Here is an 18,500-nt window from a genome sequence, read left to right as displayed (position 1 = left end):
CCACTTTTAGTGAGAGACAAACAGAAAACTGTTGACATAAAATTTTCTCCAAAAAGGAAGCAAGCTGGTAGTCACTAACATAATGTGTCATTGTCACAATTAAATGGATTTTTCAATCCCAGCATAGTTTATAGGGTGCTCCTAGCCTAAGACTTGATAACTAGTACCTCAACAAATGATTGTTCTTCTTTATGCTCCACTCTGCTATTGCTAGGCTCAGAATTTAGAAAATCAAGTTTCTCTGGCAATTTAATATTCTAAAAATGCATTAATATTCCCACAGATGAAAAGAAGTGAAGAATTGAGAACCAAAAATCATAATCAAGAGGAAATAAGTATTCTTCGTTGTTGGAAATGTAGAAAACATATAGCAAGTTCCAGTTGTCTCATGAAATTTCTTGAGAATCAAGTGGTTAAGGTGAGTATAGCTAACTTCAGTCTTTAGACAATTTCCTATTATAGGAATGTTGTGGGGACACCCACGCATGTGCACACTTTCCCCTTTATACCTGATGAAGCTTTTACCTAATTTTCCATGACACACTGAAAACATTCCAAAGTAGTAATCAAAAGGCATCCCACCTTCCACAGTTACAGGTAATTTTACCTTTAACTGTAATGTTAACATGACCTTAATGTTTTAAATGCAGTATCATAGATATACGTTGAAGGTACGTATTGAGTCCCCACCATGAATGAACCTTAGTGATTACTACACAATTAAATTAAGAATCCTAGTAAGAAATGGAAAACTTGTCATATAGTTGTTTTTTGTTTAATATTCATTATGGGCCTTGACAAGAAAGTTTATGTATAATTGACTGGGCATGGTGGCTCAAGCTTGTAATTCCAGCACTTTGGGAGGCCGAGGCAAAAGAATTGCCTAACCCAAGGACTCAAGAACAGCCTGGGCAACTTGGCAAGACCTCATCTCTACAATAAAATTAAAAAAATTAGCCAGGTGTGATAGCGCCTGCCTGTAGTTCCAGCTACTTGGAAGGCTGAGGCAGAAGGATCATCTGAACCCAGCAGGTCAGTGCTGGGATGGCCGTATGCGTGCCACTACACTCCAGCCTGAGTGACAGAGTGAGTCTCTGATTCTAAAAAAAAAAAAAAAAAAAGGAACCTATAGGAAAACTTGAATAATATTTAAAAGTGTTTGGTTATTCTGATAAAAATATACAAGGGAAGACCCTCAAAATGGAATTTATTTATAAAAAATTGTGTATTTATTCTTACATGTTTAAACTTCAGTCTCCTTCAAAGTACTCTCTGTTTGATGTAATGCTCCTATCAAGATACTTTTTCCACTGCTCAAAACTATTTTTGAAGTTGTCAGTTTTGATGCCTTTTAGTACTTCTGCCGTTTCTTTGTTTTACCTCCTCCATATCGGCAAAATGTCTCCCTCTGAGGATTCTTTTCATCTCAGAAACCAAAAAAAAAGCTGCTCTGGGCAAAATCAGGTGAATAGGGCAGGTGGTGACATGAGGTTCATGCTGTTTTTTGGTAAAAAAAAAAACAACAAAAAAAACTGCTGAATACTCAATGCATTATGGGCAGGTATGCTAGCAAATCACCCATCATGAAATGGTCAAATGGGTTGAAAGAATCTCCAAAACAAATTCACTGAAGCCAGACGCAGCCTCTCACAACAGTGGTAGCTGTACACTGATGCCGGTGGGCTCTTAGAACACTAGCCTAGTGGGGGAATCCTGTACTACAACGGCCTGCCCTCCAAAAAGTAATTCTGTTTTTTCAGGGGGTCTTCCTTGTATGTTGTTTTTGAAACGGCAAAACCCAAAATTCTAAACTTCTCTAAGAGCAATATCAAAAATGTCATTTCAAAGAATCAAAAACTAGGAAGTAATTCATGAACTTTGGAGGGAATTCGGAACTCAACAGAGAATGTGACTGTTTTTTCCCTCTTTTTTGAGAGACTGTCTCAGTTTTTTATTTGTTTTGCTTTTTTGCTTCCAGCATACTTGATCACGATTGTTTCCTCTCCACTTGAACAAATTAGCCAACCCGACCTGATAATAGTAGATAACTTTCATTGGATATTTACAATATGCCAGGTACTTTTAAATGACTTGAAATAACATTTTTATTGGGAAAAACCTGCAAACTTTTCATGCTAAGAGCATTTTATTGGATAATTTACATAGAGTAAAAAAACTTAGGCATACAACGTGATAAATTGTATCAGCCCGGCTATGAGTCAGATCAAGATACACAACATTCTCATCATCCCAGGAATTTTTGTCTTTCTGTTCTTCAGGCAGTGTTCTGCCTCTCACAAGGCAGCCACTATACTGATATCTTATCATCCTAGTTTAGTTTTGCCTGTTCTTTACCTTCATTCAAATGGAATAAGATAGCATGCACTCTTTTGGGCCTGATTTATTTTCCTCAGCATAATATTTTAGAGATTCATTTATGTTTTTCATATGTAGTAGTTTGTTTTTTTACTGAATTACATGTCATTTATTAATATACCATAATTTATCAATTTTTGTGCTGACAGTCATTTGCACTCATTCTAGTTTTAAGTTATGAATAAAATTGCTATCAAAATTTTTGTAAAAGTCTTTCTGTGCTTATATTTTATTATTTATTTTTGATATGTACATAGAAATGAAATTATTGGATCATAGGGCATATGAACTTAATTTTTTAGAAACTGCTAGTAGTTTTTCAAAGTGAGTTTTCACTTCCAGTAGTGATGCATGAGTATTCCAGTTGCTGTACGTATTTGCCAGTATTTAGTATCTTCAGTCTTTATAATTTTAGCCATTCTGATAGATGTATAGTAGCATATAATTATAGTCTTAATTTGCATTTCCTTGGTGATTGCTAATGGCTAGTACCTTTGTGTCCTTATTGGTTAGCACTATTTTAAACTTTTATATTATTTATTTATTACTGTAAGTCTCTAAGGAAGACAATCTGTCATTTCCATTTCACAGATTAGGAAATTGAGGCATAGAAGGTTAAGTAATTTACCCAAGTACAGCTGTGATTAGACTGGCAGTAAGGCTCCAGAACCGGTGCTCTTAACCTTCACACTTTCTTTTCTGTCTTTGGTCCTCCCTTAGGATATCATGCAGTTTCACATCTTCTTAATAGAGCAACTGATTGTTTTATTTATTTGTAGAACTCCCACTCATTAATTCATTAAACAAATATTTAATGAGCAAGAATAGTTTTAAGTATGCACCAGGATGTATTGGCATAGATACTGGAAGAGTGATACAGAATTGAAAAACATATTCTGGACTTTGGAAGCTCTATACTACAGTTGAAAATAGACCAACCAAGGTAGTGTATATAATTCGATAAGTACTATAACGGAGGAATGTAAACAAACTTCTATCTGGGCTGCTCACAGAAGACTTCTCAGAAGAAGTTTTTTTTTTCTTTTTTTTTTTTTCTTTTGCCTGAGCCCGCGGGTTTGAGACCCGCCTGGGTGCCGGAGACCAGCTCCAGCTGGGTTCAGGGTACCCCAAAGGTGGAGATGGCATCAGCGATTGGAGGGAAGAAGAAAGAGAGAGAGAGAGAGAGAGAGAGAGAGAGAGAGAGAGAGAGAGAGAGAGAGAGAGAGAGAGAGAGAGAGAGAGAGAGAGAGAGAGAGAAAGAAAGAGACTGGACTCCAGTCTAGTGCAGAAGCCCGAAGAAGTTTTTTTGTGTGTGAGTGTTTGTGTGTGTGTGAGAGAGAGAAAGAGAATGTATAATCTATTTGTGTATAATGTATAATCTTTTTACAGTATTTTAAAGTACAATTTGTAGACCATAAAATTCACCCATTTTTAGAATACACTAATGATTTTGTAGTTATGTAACTACCATTGCAATACAGTTTTTTGAACTAGTTTCATTTCCTCACAAAATTTACTCATGCCCATTTGTCCTGCTGCCATCTTCAAGTAGCCACCAGTTTGAATTCTGTTTCTATTGATTTGTATATAAAATACAGTAAAATATATAGGTATAAACTATAACAAAAATGTATGTAAACTATTGAAAGTATCTTACAAAATGAAAATATATTTATATAAAAATTATATATGTAACTTAAAATTATATGTAAAAATACTAAAATAGATATAAAATAAAGAACATGCACATACAAATTATTAAATACAAGACAAAGGAATCAATGTCATGGTTAAGTCTGGGTGACTATATAATTGGGTAACTCTAAGGGAAGCTTCTAAAGTAATGCTAATGCTGTATTTCTTAATCTGGGTAATGGGTATATTGCTAAGTGCTTTTCTTTAAATCTCCTTTATAAAAGCATATTTTACATTTTATAAATGTACACTTCATAAAAATATTTTAAATGAACATAAAAGAATCTGTTAATTAAAGGAAACCATAAAACAAATTATTGGAACCCGAAAGTAATTTATCAGATACGATGCTGAAAGGATGCTAAATCTACCACCTATCAAATTATCTAGATTTATTACCTATTAAAGTTACTATACAGTAAAAAATGGATAAAATATGTGTTTTGTTTCTGAACTTCTTGTAAATGAAATTACACTGTGATTAGTCTCCTGAGAATTGCTGCTTTTATTCAATATCACCATGCTGAGTGTAGCTTTAGTTTATTTTTACTTCTATATAGTATTACAGTATTACAACATTGTACTTTATAATTCATTCTATTATTGACAGACATTTGAGTTTTATCTAGGTTTTTGTCTTACAAACAGTGCTGCTTTGAGCTTTCAACAGGTGTATATTACTAGAAATGGAGTTGAAGCATCATAGGGTATGTACATGTTCAATTTACTGGGCAATGTTAAGCTGCTATTATTATTAATATTATTATTATTGTTATTATTATTATTATTACAGTCACAGTAACTAAGCTGTTTTCAAATGACAGTTTTACCAGCAGTGGCTGAACATTGCTATGATTCCACATCTTCACCAACTTTAACATTTCATTCTCACAGGCCATAAACTATAACAAAAATGTATGTAAACTATCTTCTGCAAAATATCTTTTTCTTGCCTGTTTTTCTATTCGGTTGTTTTGTTTTGATTTTCAGAGTTTCTTTTGTAGTCTCAATTTTAATCCTTTGATGGATATTATATGACAAATATCTTCTCCTAGTTGATATAACTTATATTTTATTCTTTTGCTACCTTTTGATGAATAAAATTCATAAGATAATTTGGATGAATTTATTAATCTTTTGTTTTATACTTTTTGCTATAGAAATTCTTCTATACTGTGAGGTGAAGATTTTTTTCCTTTCCTTCTACTAAATACCCCAATAGGCAGGTTTCCTTGTACGTCCTTCTGAGCAACAGGCTTATTTCTCATTCATCTTTATACTGAGATTATAACTTACCTTTGTGTAGAGAGTTCCTTCTTAGGTTATATCTACCCTGAGGAAGCCCCTGGGCTTTATCCCCTGTCTCCCACAGGCAGACATAAAATGACCCTCAGAACAACACAGAGTGTCAGGAAACTGAGGAAACAGTATCCAGAGCTGTTGGCTCCAGGACTACACTTCCTTAGCCCTAACATTGCCAGGAAATGGTCATCTCACACTCAGCCTTCACAAAACTAGTAACTGGCCATGAGAATAGCTGTGACCCTTTGCTGCTGAATGACCAAGTACCTCCAAAACCAAGACTGCTACAAGAAACAGCACAAACACAGCTGTCAGTTCTGTTTTTGTAATGTCAAGTGGTTATATCAGCTTGGTCACAGTTAGTTTGGTGTGGAACTTGAGCTGTAAGGGAATCTAGGACATTTGAGCTTTAGTTTTCCAGCCTCTGGCAGGTAGTAAGTCATGAGACAGGGAATTTAGAATGGAGTTTTGAGACAAACTATAACTTCCACGGGGAGGAAAGGGGACTTCTATTTTGCTTTCGAGCCTGAGATACATAAAATATAGACAATAACCAAAACCAAAAGCAGAATAATAATAATAAAAACTTTAAAAATATAAAAATAAAATAACAGACTTTGTCTCTGTGCAATCTGTGATGCGGAGTTGTGTCATTAGTTTTAGCCAGTTTTGTTGCCCTTTTGAGCATGCCAAGTTATGTTGCCTGTAGAACATTCAAATATTTTAAGAGGCTGTTGGTTCTATGAATATGGGATTCAGAACACAAATCTGAACTAAAAGTGTGAATTTGGGAGTCATCAGCATATAAGTAGTGAGTAAAAGTGGATAGTAAATGAGATTACTATGGAGTGTGTGAATGAAGTGAGAGAGAAGAGGGCTTGGGAACATTTATAGGATAGACAGAAAAACAGACGCTCACAAAGGGGGAAAAAAGAGTGAAAAAAAAATAAGCCTGAAAATTAGCATACAGTGTTATGGAAATCAAGGGATGAATATCTTCCAGAAAAAGGTTGGTTATTAGTGTTGAATGTTGTAGAAAGATCTATGGTATGGACTGAATTATGTGACCCCCCAAATGCGTATTTTGAAGCCACAATGTGACTGTATCTGGAGATAGAGTCTTTAGGAGTTAATTAAGGTTAAATAGGTCATAAGTGTGGGGCCTTCATTCACGAGCCCCATGGCCCTGTAAAAAAACAAAAGAGAGAGAGAGAGATCATGTGCGGACATAGTGAGAAGGTGGCTGTCTGTAAGCTAGGAAGAGGACCCTCACTAGACCTGAACATGCTGGCACCTGGTTTTAGACTTTCAGTCTTCACAACTGTGAGAATGTAAATTTCTGTTGTTGAAACCATTTAGTCTATGGTATTTTGTTATGGCATCTGGAGCAGACTAAAACACTTCAGGCCTATAATATGCACTGAATATTCAAAGATGAGCAGAAGAATGATGGTCTGTCCTTGTGAAGTTTTCGGGGTTTATAATTTAATATTATACTAATATAATCAATTGTGATTATATTATAACATAATTATAAATGTATTATGATTGAGTATACTAATAGTATAATATATTTATAATTTAACATTAAAGTAATTTAATATAATATCGACCATTCATATATTAAATATTGGCTAATCATATCAATATAAATTATTAGCTGTAAAAGTAGCAAAAAAGGAAAAGCATAGAAAATCCATAAGAGTACAATATAGACAAGGTACTAGACCTAGCTATAAGGCTTTTCTGAGGAAATGACTTGTGTAAAGGTATAATGGATAAGTGAGGATGGTACAGGTGGGAGAACATACCAAGCTTCAGGACCAGCATGTTCAAAGGCCCTGTGGTGGATTCACAGAATTCAAAGAGATTTCCATGGTTGGTGTTCAGAGGCCAAGAGGAAGTTTGGCAAGATTTGAGGCTAGAAAGATAGATTTTGGGCAGATCATTTGTGATCTCATAAGTCAAAGTAAAGACTTTGATCTTTATCCTAACTGCTGGGAACTCAGTGAGATGGGGGAGACATGGCCTTTGAAGTTTAAAAAGATAATATTGATTAGTGAATTAGAACAGTATCAGGAATTGAGGTAGCTTGTTGACTTTTAAGTAAGGCTTTCCAATTTTTCAATTCATTGTGACCTTTTGATTAAAAAAATTTTTTTCACCTTGAAATACCTTCTTCTGAGTACGAATAGAAAAACCAGGTAGTTCAATATAATTTTGGTTCCTTTACATTTGTAACTCTTTACATATTTAATGAATAATGTTAGTCTAAATGACATTTTGATACATAACATTTTTACTGTGGTGTCTAGCTGCAGTATTTAAGTAATGTAGTGGCTCATGTTTAAAGAATTAGCTGAGGGAACGTTATTGCTTACATTAAAAATGCCAAGTATTCAACATCTTTCAAAATATTATATAATAAATTGTTTATCAACATTTTACACTTAATTAAAAATATTTAAGATCATATAATGATAAGAAGGGTAATGTATGAAATTTGTGCTTTTGAAATAAAATAATCTAGACAGCAACTGTGAACTTTCCCTATCCTTAAAGAATAAAACAAAATAACAGTACATGAGCTCCCCCTGCTGCTTGAAAAAATTATTTCATGAAACAGTTTTGTCAACATCTTTCCCACAGCATTATGTGAAATTGGCTGTTAGTTGCTCTCTCTCCCTTCCTTCCCTTCTTCTCCCATGTGATCAGGTTGACATATAAATCCTGGTGCAGCAGTTGTTCTGATTTCCAATCTGATTTTTCCTAGGAGAAAACCCCTTTTGCCAGTACATTAAAGGCTTTACATTCCTCAAATCAGATTGTTCCTAGTTTCCTCATTCGTCTTAAAATATGTCCCTTATAGCTTGTTTTATCTAATACACGCATACACACATACACACATACATACATACATATACACATATATATATATTTGTGTGACTTAAGACTTAGAGATATAATCGTTGGTATACCCTTTTTTGCCTTAAAATCGTATTAGTAATAAATTATAATAGATATCATGTATTTTTCTAAGACTGTGCATTTGTAAATACAGGCAAAAGTAATTGGCAGTCTCATTTGTAATGCTCAACCCAGTCTTTTATGTTCCTCTCACCTGTGTCAGTTGCCGTAACTGATTTCCCTTTTATTTTGGGTGGCGTGGGAAAAGGCATGAAAGAATGCTTCAACTTTTAGCTGTTTAGAGAAAACTGTATACTTGCTCTATGTTAATAGTTCTCAAATGAAGGAGGTTGGATTGAGAAACTGAACAGCAGAATCAGCTGTGGGATTTTTTTCTAAACCTACTTCTTTCTACAGAAATTATTTAGGTTAATTTCAAAACAATTTATTCCTCGGTTTTAGTTTTTGTTGTTTTGTAAGCTTAGGGAAGAATAACAGTGTCATGCCTTAAAACATACTCAGGCTAGAGATGTTAGAAAGTTTATTGTCCTAAACACTGTAGCATTTATATGGTATAAGAAGTAACAAAGGAAGCTTACTGGCTAAGGACATGAATTCTGAACAAGGACTGCCTGGATGGAAATCCTTGCCTTACTACTTTATGTGACCTTGACAGGTTACTTAAAAGGTATTTATTATTTCTTATATAAGTTTTCTTATCTGTAAGGAAGTAAAAACTCTCAAGACAGTGCCTGGGGCATTGTAAGCACAACAAAAATGCTTGTTACTTAGTAAAAATAAGTACATTTTAAAACTTCCTATACCTACTTACCACTATGACTACAGTGTTTATCTTCAAAGAATAGCATGGAAAGTCACAATTTCTCCCCAGTGATTCAGCAGCAAGAAAATTACATGACAGCAAGCAAACACCTTTAGATTCTTTTTTTCTAAACCCATGATAAATATATTATATTATACATATATTAATGGATGCTATTATATTTGCCACCTAGAAGACAAAAGAATTCTATAATTTATAGTGGATTTTGGTTTTTTAGTGTTATGATCAATGTTATATTATTAAATATCATGAGCAAGTTATTTGATTAAATGAAATAATGAAGTGTGCATACTGAAAAGTAAGGCACTCAGCGTAGTCCTTGGCATATTAATAAGTATGTCTCTCTACTTGCTTTATGTGGTCAACACTATATTTAGTAATCACTCAATAAATATTGATAGGTTAATTGCCATTAACTTACTTGACAATTCTAACAATACATAAAGAAAAATAAGCACACTGTCATCAATGCACATTTTTAATAGTCTTCAATAGAAGAAAATTCCTTAAAAATCAAAGGGGCTAGGGAAGATTACAGTGAAAAAAAATACAGAATTTTATACAGAATAGGCATCTTTTATTCACTCAGCATTTTAAAGTACCTATTATATTTCAAGCACTGTTTTATGATCTGAAGGGACAAAAAAACGAAGTGCGTGCCCCCTGGAGCTTTCCCACTAATGGGGTTTGGACCTGGGAACTGAAGCAAGAAAGATCTTTAGTATTTCAACTAGATATTTTCAGGAAATAAAAGATTATTTCTAGAATGAAAAACAGCATCATGTATTATGAGCATAAACAAAATTAAGTTATATTTTAATTGTTGGGATATAGAAAAAATAACCATGATAATACTAAAACTATTAACATGAAATAGAGTAATATTTAAAATCTGGAGCAACATAATCATTTAGATACATTATATATTTTTAATTAAATGACTGCAGACTCTTTACATCTTTTGCTAGTGTATTCTACTTTTTTACTTTTTTAAAGAAATGGTTTTTATTATTAATTTATTTTTTGAGTTGGGGTCTCACTCCATCACCCAGGCTGGAGTGCAATAGCACACTCACGGCCACCCCAGCATCGACCTGCTGGGCTCAGGCGATCCTTCCACCTCAGACATCCAAGTAGCCGGAACTACAGGCATGTGCTACCACGTCCGGCTGATTTTTTGATATAATGTAGAGATGAAGTCTTGCCAAGTTGCCCAGGCTGTTCTTGAACCTGTGGGTTCAGGCAATCTGCTCACCTTGGCCTCCCAAAGTGCTAGGATTATAGGCTTGAGCCACAGCGCCCCTGGTGTGTATTCTACTTTGAAGCTACCTTTCACAACTTCTTGACAGAATAGAGGATCTTCAGTTTAGTTTTTTGTCCAAGTCATTCTAATTTATTTATATGAGTTAGAGAGAATGACCAGTAATGACTAAATTGTTATTGCAAATTAATCACTGTTCAAACTTAAAATGTTGGAAAAGGCAGTTGACAAAAGTACACAAACTCCAAGTCTAAAAAAAAAGATGTATAAGAAAATTATAAGTAGGAATTTATTTAGAGTGTAGTCACTCTGGAGTGTGGCCCAAGAGTATACATTTTAAGTAGGAACTCTAGGTATCTCTAATGCTGGTGATCTAGGGACCTCATTTTGGGAAATACTCTTTTTATTTATTTATTATTATTATTTTTTGAGTTGGAGTCTCACTCTGTCGCCCAGACTGGAGTGCAGTGGCCGCTCCCGGCCACCGCAGCCTCGACCTGCTGGGCTCCAGAGATCCTTCCACCTCAGCCTTCCGAGTAGCCGGAATTACAGGCATGCGCTACCACGCCCGGCTGATTTTTTGATTTATTTATTTACTGTAGAGATGAGGTCTCGCTGCCCAGGCAGGTCTCGAACCCGCGGGCGGGAAATACTCTTCTAAGACAACCTTTCACAGAGGTCATGATCTTGATTAGATTATTTTCATTAGTGCCAATCAAAAGAAAACTGAACTTACTAGAGTGTTGCTGTTCTCTCTCAAACTCTGTAGAAACTGGCACTCACAGATTTCTTAGAATAATTAAAGTTTGAAGTCCCTAGAATTATCAATGATTGAACATACCAGAATTTATCCTTCTACATGGCAAATATAGCATCTATTAATATATGTATTATGTTATGGGTTTAGGAAAAAGAATCCAAGGGTGTTTGCTTGCTTTCATGCAGTTTTCTTTCTGCTGAGCCAGTGAAACAGATTGTGAGTTAGTTTTTCTTCTCTTGCTAAAACTGAAGATTTACTTTTCCAAATATCTATTACTCTGTCATATGCTTGTCTCTGTTCAGACCTGCACTGAAGTACACCTCCCCTCCGACCCTGCCCAGTTTGTCAGATGAATTGGTAAACTTTTTAGAAAGCCAGCTTCAACTGCAGTTTTGAAGATACATACCATTTCTTCTTGTATAAGAGTTCTATAACCTACTTTAGGGGAGATCCAGAAATCCTTCCTAGGTTTTTCACCTGCTTCAGGGAAAAAGGTAGGCGGAGTGTCAGAGAGGCTTTCTTGCTTCTGCTGTTTTTCAGTGTACCAAGGGAACATATTTTGGGGCATTATGTCCTGAGCCCATTGTTCCTCTCCCCCATATTCCTGCACATTTATCTAGCATCTTGATAGAGAATATAGCAACTTCTTTATTCTGTTTTTAGTAGAATTCAGATAGAATCAGAGTTTGGAGGCTGGGGAAAGTTGCCATGAATGGTACTATTTTACAGAAGGGAAAAAAAAAGAATAAGGCACTGGATTTGTCTATTCAGTAACTAAGTACTAAATTTTAAACTTTATTTGACGAACTCAATTACGTGGAAGGGTTTTGTTTTCTTTTGTTTTAAATCACAGGTAGGTATTTCCTGAAAAAATTATTTTTCTCTTCTTTGTGGGCTTGTATTTGTTTATGGGAGTGAAGAAAGGAGGACGATATATGTTTGCTTTCTACCTAAAATTGAATTTGTATGTTTCAGTTTTACTTAAATGCAAAAGTTGTGAAATAAATTCTGAGCTGGTAATTACTAATATCATGTATTTTTATTTACAGGATAAACATGATTCAGTTGATACTCAAAATATTTGTCATGTGTGGCACATGAATATAGAAGCCCTTCCAGAATGGATAAATTGCCTAATACAAAAAGTAAGTTCTTAGTTTCTGAGTAAAATTAGGAACATTCAATCTTTAGAATGTTTCTGTCCCCATTTTAGAGCTATTTTTATTGGTTGCATTGCTTGACTAGCCTTTCAACTACCCCTCATCCCCATTACCTTTCTCCCTTCTCTGCTTTATCTACCTGTCTTTATTTCATAGACACACACAGTAATTATATGTTACTTATACACATATATGGATATATATGATATAAATAAATGCATATATTATCATACATACTTGCACACACACGCACTTACCCCCTCACATATATAGCTTAACTTATCTTGTCAGTTGCCTGGCTCCCACATTAGAATAACTCCATTAAGTCAGAGGCTTTTATATTATCTTTATTACTATGTCCTCAGCAGCTAGAAGAGTGCCTGTTGAATAAATGAACTATTCTGTATGTATCATTCATATCTACACACATACACATATACTTACACATACATAATAAATTGAGTAATTAATGATTCTTATTGATGTAATAAAAATGAAAATACTAGTTGAAAGGCTCCCTAATAAAATATTATAAGAGGAAGAATGTACCTTGTAGTTATTTCTCAACTCAAAACCTGTCTTAGAAAAGTAAAAGTAATACAATTTTGGAAAAACATAATAATGTTTCCACTGAATAGCTTACTCCTTTTGTTAAAAAAATAACATTTGATAGATATTCCTTACATCCTTTCTCACATTGTAACAATTTTCTGGGAAAATGCCAGTGCACTGTTTGTAAGTGTCCTGAAATTTACAAAATATTTTAGGTCTCTGCAGATTTTTCACTATCTTTGTTGAAAATTAATTTTAAGCCAGTTCATTATTAATTTCCAATCTGAGTATTGAAAATGCACTGATGTATGCAATCAATATCTTTTGGCTGTATATAAAAAGCCAGGAAGGGCTTTATTCTGTTGGTTGGGTGAAATTCCCTCCCACAGTGCTTGGTATGCAAGAAGTGTATCAAAACAGACACTTTTCTGTGAGATTTTACTTGCAAATTAAGCTCTGTAGACTGATTTGCTTCCTGGTTCCATAGTGTATTTTTCTTTTCATTAGTTCACACTGTATCCATATTCAACCTATTGTTTAAAAGACTGTCTTTTGGAGTTCTTAGGAGTATTGTTTGGATGGGCATGATTTGTGTTATGTTATCATTCTAGAACTTTGGTGCTGCTTATCTCTGTTTATTGGAAGGCTTGTTTCCATTTGCTATTTTGTCTACTAATCAGAAACAGAAAGCTAGCCTTTTCTGTGGCATAGAGAACGTTCAAGTGTTTTTTTTTATTTGTTTTTTTTTTTTTTTTTTTTTTAGCATTCTCTTTGGTTACTTTACAATGAAAGCACTGTCTTTATTTTCCTTTATTACCTGTAGGCCCAGTGGACAGTTGGAAAACTGAATTGCCCTTTCTGTGGGGCCCGTTTAGGGGGCTTTAATTTTGTCAGCACTCCAAAATGTTCCTGTGGCCAGCTTGCAGCTGTACATCTCTCCAAGAGCCGGACCGATTATCAGCCATCACAGGCAAGCAGACTAATGAGACCATCGCTGAAATACTTGTCACATCCTAGAGTTCAGTCAGGTTGTGACAAGGAGACTCTACTGACAGGTGGTGGCTCCAAAAACAGAAATCACGGACTTCTAAACATGGCCCAAAATAATAATGACCCTGGAAGATTAACAGAAGCACTCTGCCTGGAGGTGCGATCAACATATTTTGAGATGAAGAATGAAAAACTGCTCTTCAAAGCATCTGAACCAAAATGCCAGCTTTTTGTTCCCCAGCTTGTGACTGGCAGATGTGCTACGAGGGCTTTTCACAGAAAATCACATAGTCTGGATCTGAGCATCAGTGAGAAACTGACTTTATTACCCACTTTATATGAAATACATAGTAAGACTGCTGCCTATTCCAGGATAAATGAAACACAGCCTATTGACCTTTCAGACTTGCCTTTACAATCTAGTAAAAATAGCTGTTCCTTTCAGAATCCATCCAGTTTTGATCCTAATATGCTGCTGCAAAGATTTTCAGTTGCCCCCCGTGAGACCCAGACACAGAGACTAGGAGAATTTCGGTGTGGTCTAGAAGCTTCTTCAGTGTACTCTGATCGTGCTAATACTAACAACCTGACTTTCCTGATGGACCTGCCCTCAGCTGGCAGGAGCCTGCTGGAGGCCTCCGACCATGAAGAACACCTCTCCCCTCTGGACTTCCTGCACTCATCCAGTTTTTCGTTGGGCTCCATTAATCAGAGGCTCAACAAGAGAGAAAGGAGCAAGTTGAAGAATCTAAGAAGGAAACAACGAAGGCGTGAGCGATGGCTACAGAAGCAGGTAATTTTTTTTAAAGACTTCACTAAAAATTCTCTATTATAAATATTGGGGTTTGGGGAGTGGGTGGAGCTAACTTTGAATGTCTGTATAACAAAAACTTGGTTTTAATAATTTTGAAATGCTTATTTTCTCTAAACACACTTAATAATCACTATAAGCAATCCTGGTATAATTAGCATGTGTAATGCTGTCTATGCTTCACCCATGTTTAGAAAAAGTCTCTTTTGTGCAATTTTTCCAAATTCTGTAATATTTTAGAGGAACATTAATCTTATAATATTGGGACAGGATTGTTTGTTAACATACTTCTTGAATTTATTGTTAGGATTGTTTTACAGTGATTTTATTTCAGGTTAAGTTGAAAAAAATATTTCTCTAAGTAAATCCAACAAATTCATTCACTTTTCATCACATTTAGCTTAAACGGTTATTTCAAGAAGCCAGATTCAATTATGTACCCACATGATCCAGATATGATTAACTGTGTTAAATTGTGAAAATTATTTAAAGGGTAATTTACCCTTACTGTAATTTTGTAGAAGAGTCTGCATCTCTAAGATTTGAACTAATTCATTGCCCATAACAATATGCTCCAGAGTAAGATGTGGGAAGGGATGAAACAATAAATATAGATGCTGTGGAAACTAACAAAGCCATTGGATGGAGGAGCTTATGAAAATTTTGAAGTTTGAGACCTGATATATTTCTGAATAAACTTTATAATGCAAATTGTCTTTATTATTTACTTATTCATAATAATGTCTTAATCAGTGTGTTGAATATTAACAGTGTTCTCAGAACTAAAATAGAGAAAACTGAAATTTCATGTAATAGTTTATTCTTTTAAAAACAGCTAAGTGAACACATTATGACCTAACAGCCTACTCATAGACTCAATAAAATAAAATTACAGTATTGATAACTTCAGAGTAGTTGATTTTTTTCATCTTTCAGTTACATAGTATAATTGTTACAGTAGGTTTTTTTAAATTATATTTTTGACTGGTTCCTAATAAAGGCTTTCCCGTGTGGTTCATTTGCAAGTGATAATGTAATGCAACATCAGAGTATATACTATGACGGGGTCCCCAATCCCCGGGCCATGAACTAGGGTATGGATCCATGACCTGTTAGGAACGGGGCCACACAGCAGGACATGAGCAGCGAGTGAGCTGAGCTCCACCTGCTGCCCAATTAGCAAGGGCATTAGATTCTCATAGGAGCAGGGACTCTATTATGAACTGTGCATGCCAGAGATCTAGGTTGCATGCTCCTTATCAGAATGTAATGCCTGGTGGTCTCCCTCCCCATATATACATCCTGTTCTGTGGGAAAATTGTCTTCCCGAAATCTGTCCCTGATGCCAAAAAGATTGGAGACTGCTGTACTATGGAAAGCAAAAAAGGAATGTATTTTAGCATCATTATAATATGCTTCATACTTTAACTTACTAAAGCTGTAAAATTCAAATTTTTTATTAACTATTGGATTGATACCTAGGTAAATTGGAGGTGATCATATGTTAAGTGAATATTCAGAAAGAATACCTTAAAGACATTTAATTTACTGTGGAGGGCTTCTAAAATTATACTTGCTTTGTACTGTAAACAAATTCAGATTAACATCTTTGTAATTTTAAAAATGTGTTTAACTCGGGATAGGTGCTTTTCTTTTGAAAATCTCAGCTATATTATTAATTATTTTCCAGTATAAGAATACTCTATTTTACACAGCATAGAGCAAAGTAAGTAAAATGTTAAGGGTTTTTTGTGTTGTTATTGTATAGATGAAGTTATTTTTATTCATTTACACACACAGGATTTGACTAGTGTACTTAGCTAATTTATCACATTCAGTGAGTCTTAGACCTGTTGTTCCAGGTCTGTAGAGAGTGACGTGGCAAGATCCTAATAAGTTTGATTAGTCATACAAGATCTACAGGCAAACAAATGCCCAATGTCTCTTTAGCAAAGAAAACTTAAAGGAGTACATTAACATAGAGCTTTTGTGAGTTGGTGATGTGAGTACGCATAATGGTTAGAGCCAGAATGAGTAATCATATTTTTTTAAAGTCTGTCTTGATAATTCAAGCAAATCCTAAAAAGAGTTAGTATTTGAGGTAAGTTAATGGCATAATTGTGTTCCATTTTTAGTAAGGATTAATTAATTATGTAAACATTCATTAAATGCTCTACTTCAATAGAGATGTTGCCCTTTTTAAATGAGGTAATTATATATGCAATACATAAAGTAAAAATTATTATTCTTAATGACTACTTTTTTAAGTGTTTAAAATGATTGGAAAATCTGGATTTCTGACTTTTACTTGACATTTTAAATGAATTTTTTTGTAAGCTGGACATCTTTTGGTGATCTATACTATGACAGGAAGTGTTAATGACACTACAAAAAGTTATTTAAATATTTGAATCTTAGGGATATGAATGAGATTGATGTTGAAGAAGAAATTACAGCCAGTTTTCAGTGTTCGGCAAATGTTAATTGAATATCTGCTTTGGAAAAAGACATAGCACTGAGCTGCATTTAACCAGTAAAACCTCTTTTTTATCCAGCATAATCTTTTTTATTTTATTTTTATTTTTTAGTTATCATGCAGTAAATTATTTATTCTTGTCATATGGCTCTATGATTTAAATACATGTATGTGTTCATGTAATGACCACCACAGTAGGGTTACAGAACAGTTCCATGATCCCTCAAACTTTCTTGTGTTATATACCTTTATAATCATACCCTAATCCCATCTCTAATACCTGAAAGTCACTGATCTATTCTTCATTACTTTAGTTTTGCCTTTTTAATAATGTTATAAAATAATAATGTTCTAAAAATAGAATCATATAGTACTAGTATGTAACCTTTTGATCCTGACTCCCTTTACTCAGCAAAATTGCCTGTGAGAGTCATCCAAGTTGTTGTATATATGTATAGTTTATTCTTTTTTATTGTTCAGTGGTATTCCATTGTATAACTGAACCATAGCTTATCCATTCAACTTTTGAAGGAGAGGTGGGTTTTTCCAGGATTTCAGCAATTATGAATAGAACTGTTATAGACATTCATATACATATTTTGTGTGAATCTAAATTTTTATTTCTTTAGGGAAAATATCCAGGAATAGGATTGCTGAATCATGTGGTAAGTATATGTTTAATTATATTAGAAACTGTCAAATTGTTTTCCAGAATGACTGTTCCACTTTGCATTCCACACAGCGAAGAATTCCATTTGCTGTGGATCTTTGAAAGCAAGCACCTCATGGTCTCCATGTTTCTTTAATTTCAACCATTCAAATAGATACGCAATGGTGTCACATTATGGTTTTAATTTGCACTTCCCTAATGATGTTGAGCATTTTTTATGTGGTTATTTTCCATTTGTATACATAATTTGGGAAAGTGTCGATTCCCATATTTTGCTCACTTTTTAATTGGGTTATTTTCTTCCTGTTGAGTTTTGAGACTTCTTTATATACTTTGGCTACAAGTCCTTCACTGGCTAGATGATTTGTAAATCTGTAGCCGTTTTATTCTCTTAAGAATTTTTTTCCTGCTGAGCAAACATGTTTAATTTTGATGATGTCTATTTCTCAAAAAGTGATTTTTTGGGGCTTTTTTGTTTGTTTCATTTTTTTAAAACATAGAGGTGAGTTCTCACTATGTTGCTCAGGCTGGTCTTGAGCTTCTGGGCTCAAGCAATCCTCCTGCCCCAGCCTCCAATGTACTGGGGCTATAGGCATGAGCCATTGCACCCAGGCTCAAAAAGTTTTTTTTAATAGATTGCACTTTTGGTGTCAGATCTAAGAACTCTGCCTCATTCTAGGTTATGAAGATCTTTTC

The 18,500-nt window shown here is 34.5% G+C and overlaps 1 protein-coding gene across 1 annotated transcript; it reads left to right on the top strand.

Moving 5' to 3' along the window:
- The first annotated feature begins 283 nt into the window (after nt 1–283).
- RNF180 (ring finger protein 180) lies at nt 284–18,079 on the top strand. The gene is made up of 4 exons (XM_008059239.1): nt 284–418; nt 12,195–12,290; nt 13,681–14,640; nt 17,764–18,079. Exons 1-4 carry the CDS (start codon nt 284–286, stop codon nt 17,938–17,940), a joined length of 1,368 nt encoding a protein of 455 aa, XP_008057430.1. The 3' UTR covers nt 17,941–18,079.
- The last annotated feature ends 421 nt before the right edge of the window (nt 18,080–18,500 follow it).

The sequence above is a fragment of the Carlito syrichta genome, unplaced genomic scaffold (genome assembly GCF_000164805.1).
Source record: "Carlito syrichta isolate Samal-C Ts95f unplaced genomic scaffold, Tarsius_syrichta-2.0.1 Scaffold303978, whole genome shotgun sequence".
NCBI classification, from domain to species: Eukaryota; Metazoa; Chordata; class Mammalia; order Primates; family Tarsiidae; genus Carlito; species Carlito syrichta.
Note: the sequence above shows the minus strand (reverse complement) of the source record. Positions and strands in the feature narration are given on the sequence as shown.

What these genes read in the sequence shown, in the direction of transcription:
- RNF180 (XM_008059239.1), top strand. Translation starts at nt 284, where the DNA reads ATGAAAAGAAGTGAAGAATTGAGAACCAAAAATCATAATCAAGAGGAA. An exon ending in TTGAGAATCAAGTGGTTAAG is followed by an intron (nt 419 to 12,194) that starts GTGAGTATAGCT and finishes TTTTATTTACAG; the next exon opens with GATAAACATGATTCAGTTGA. An exon ending in AGCGATGGCTACAGAAGCAG is followed by an intron (nt 14,641 to 17,763) that starts GTAATTTTTTTT and finishes TTATTTCTTTAG; the next exon opens with GGAAAATATCCAGGAATAGG.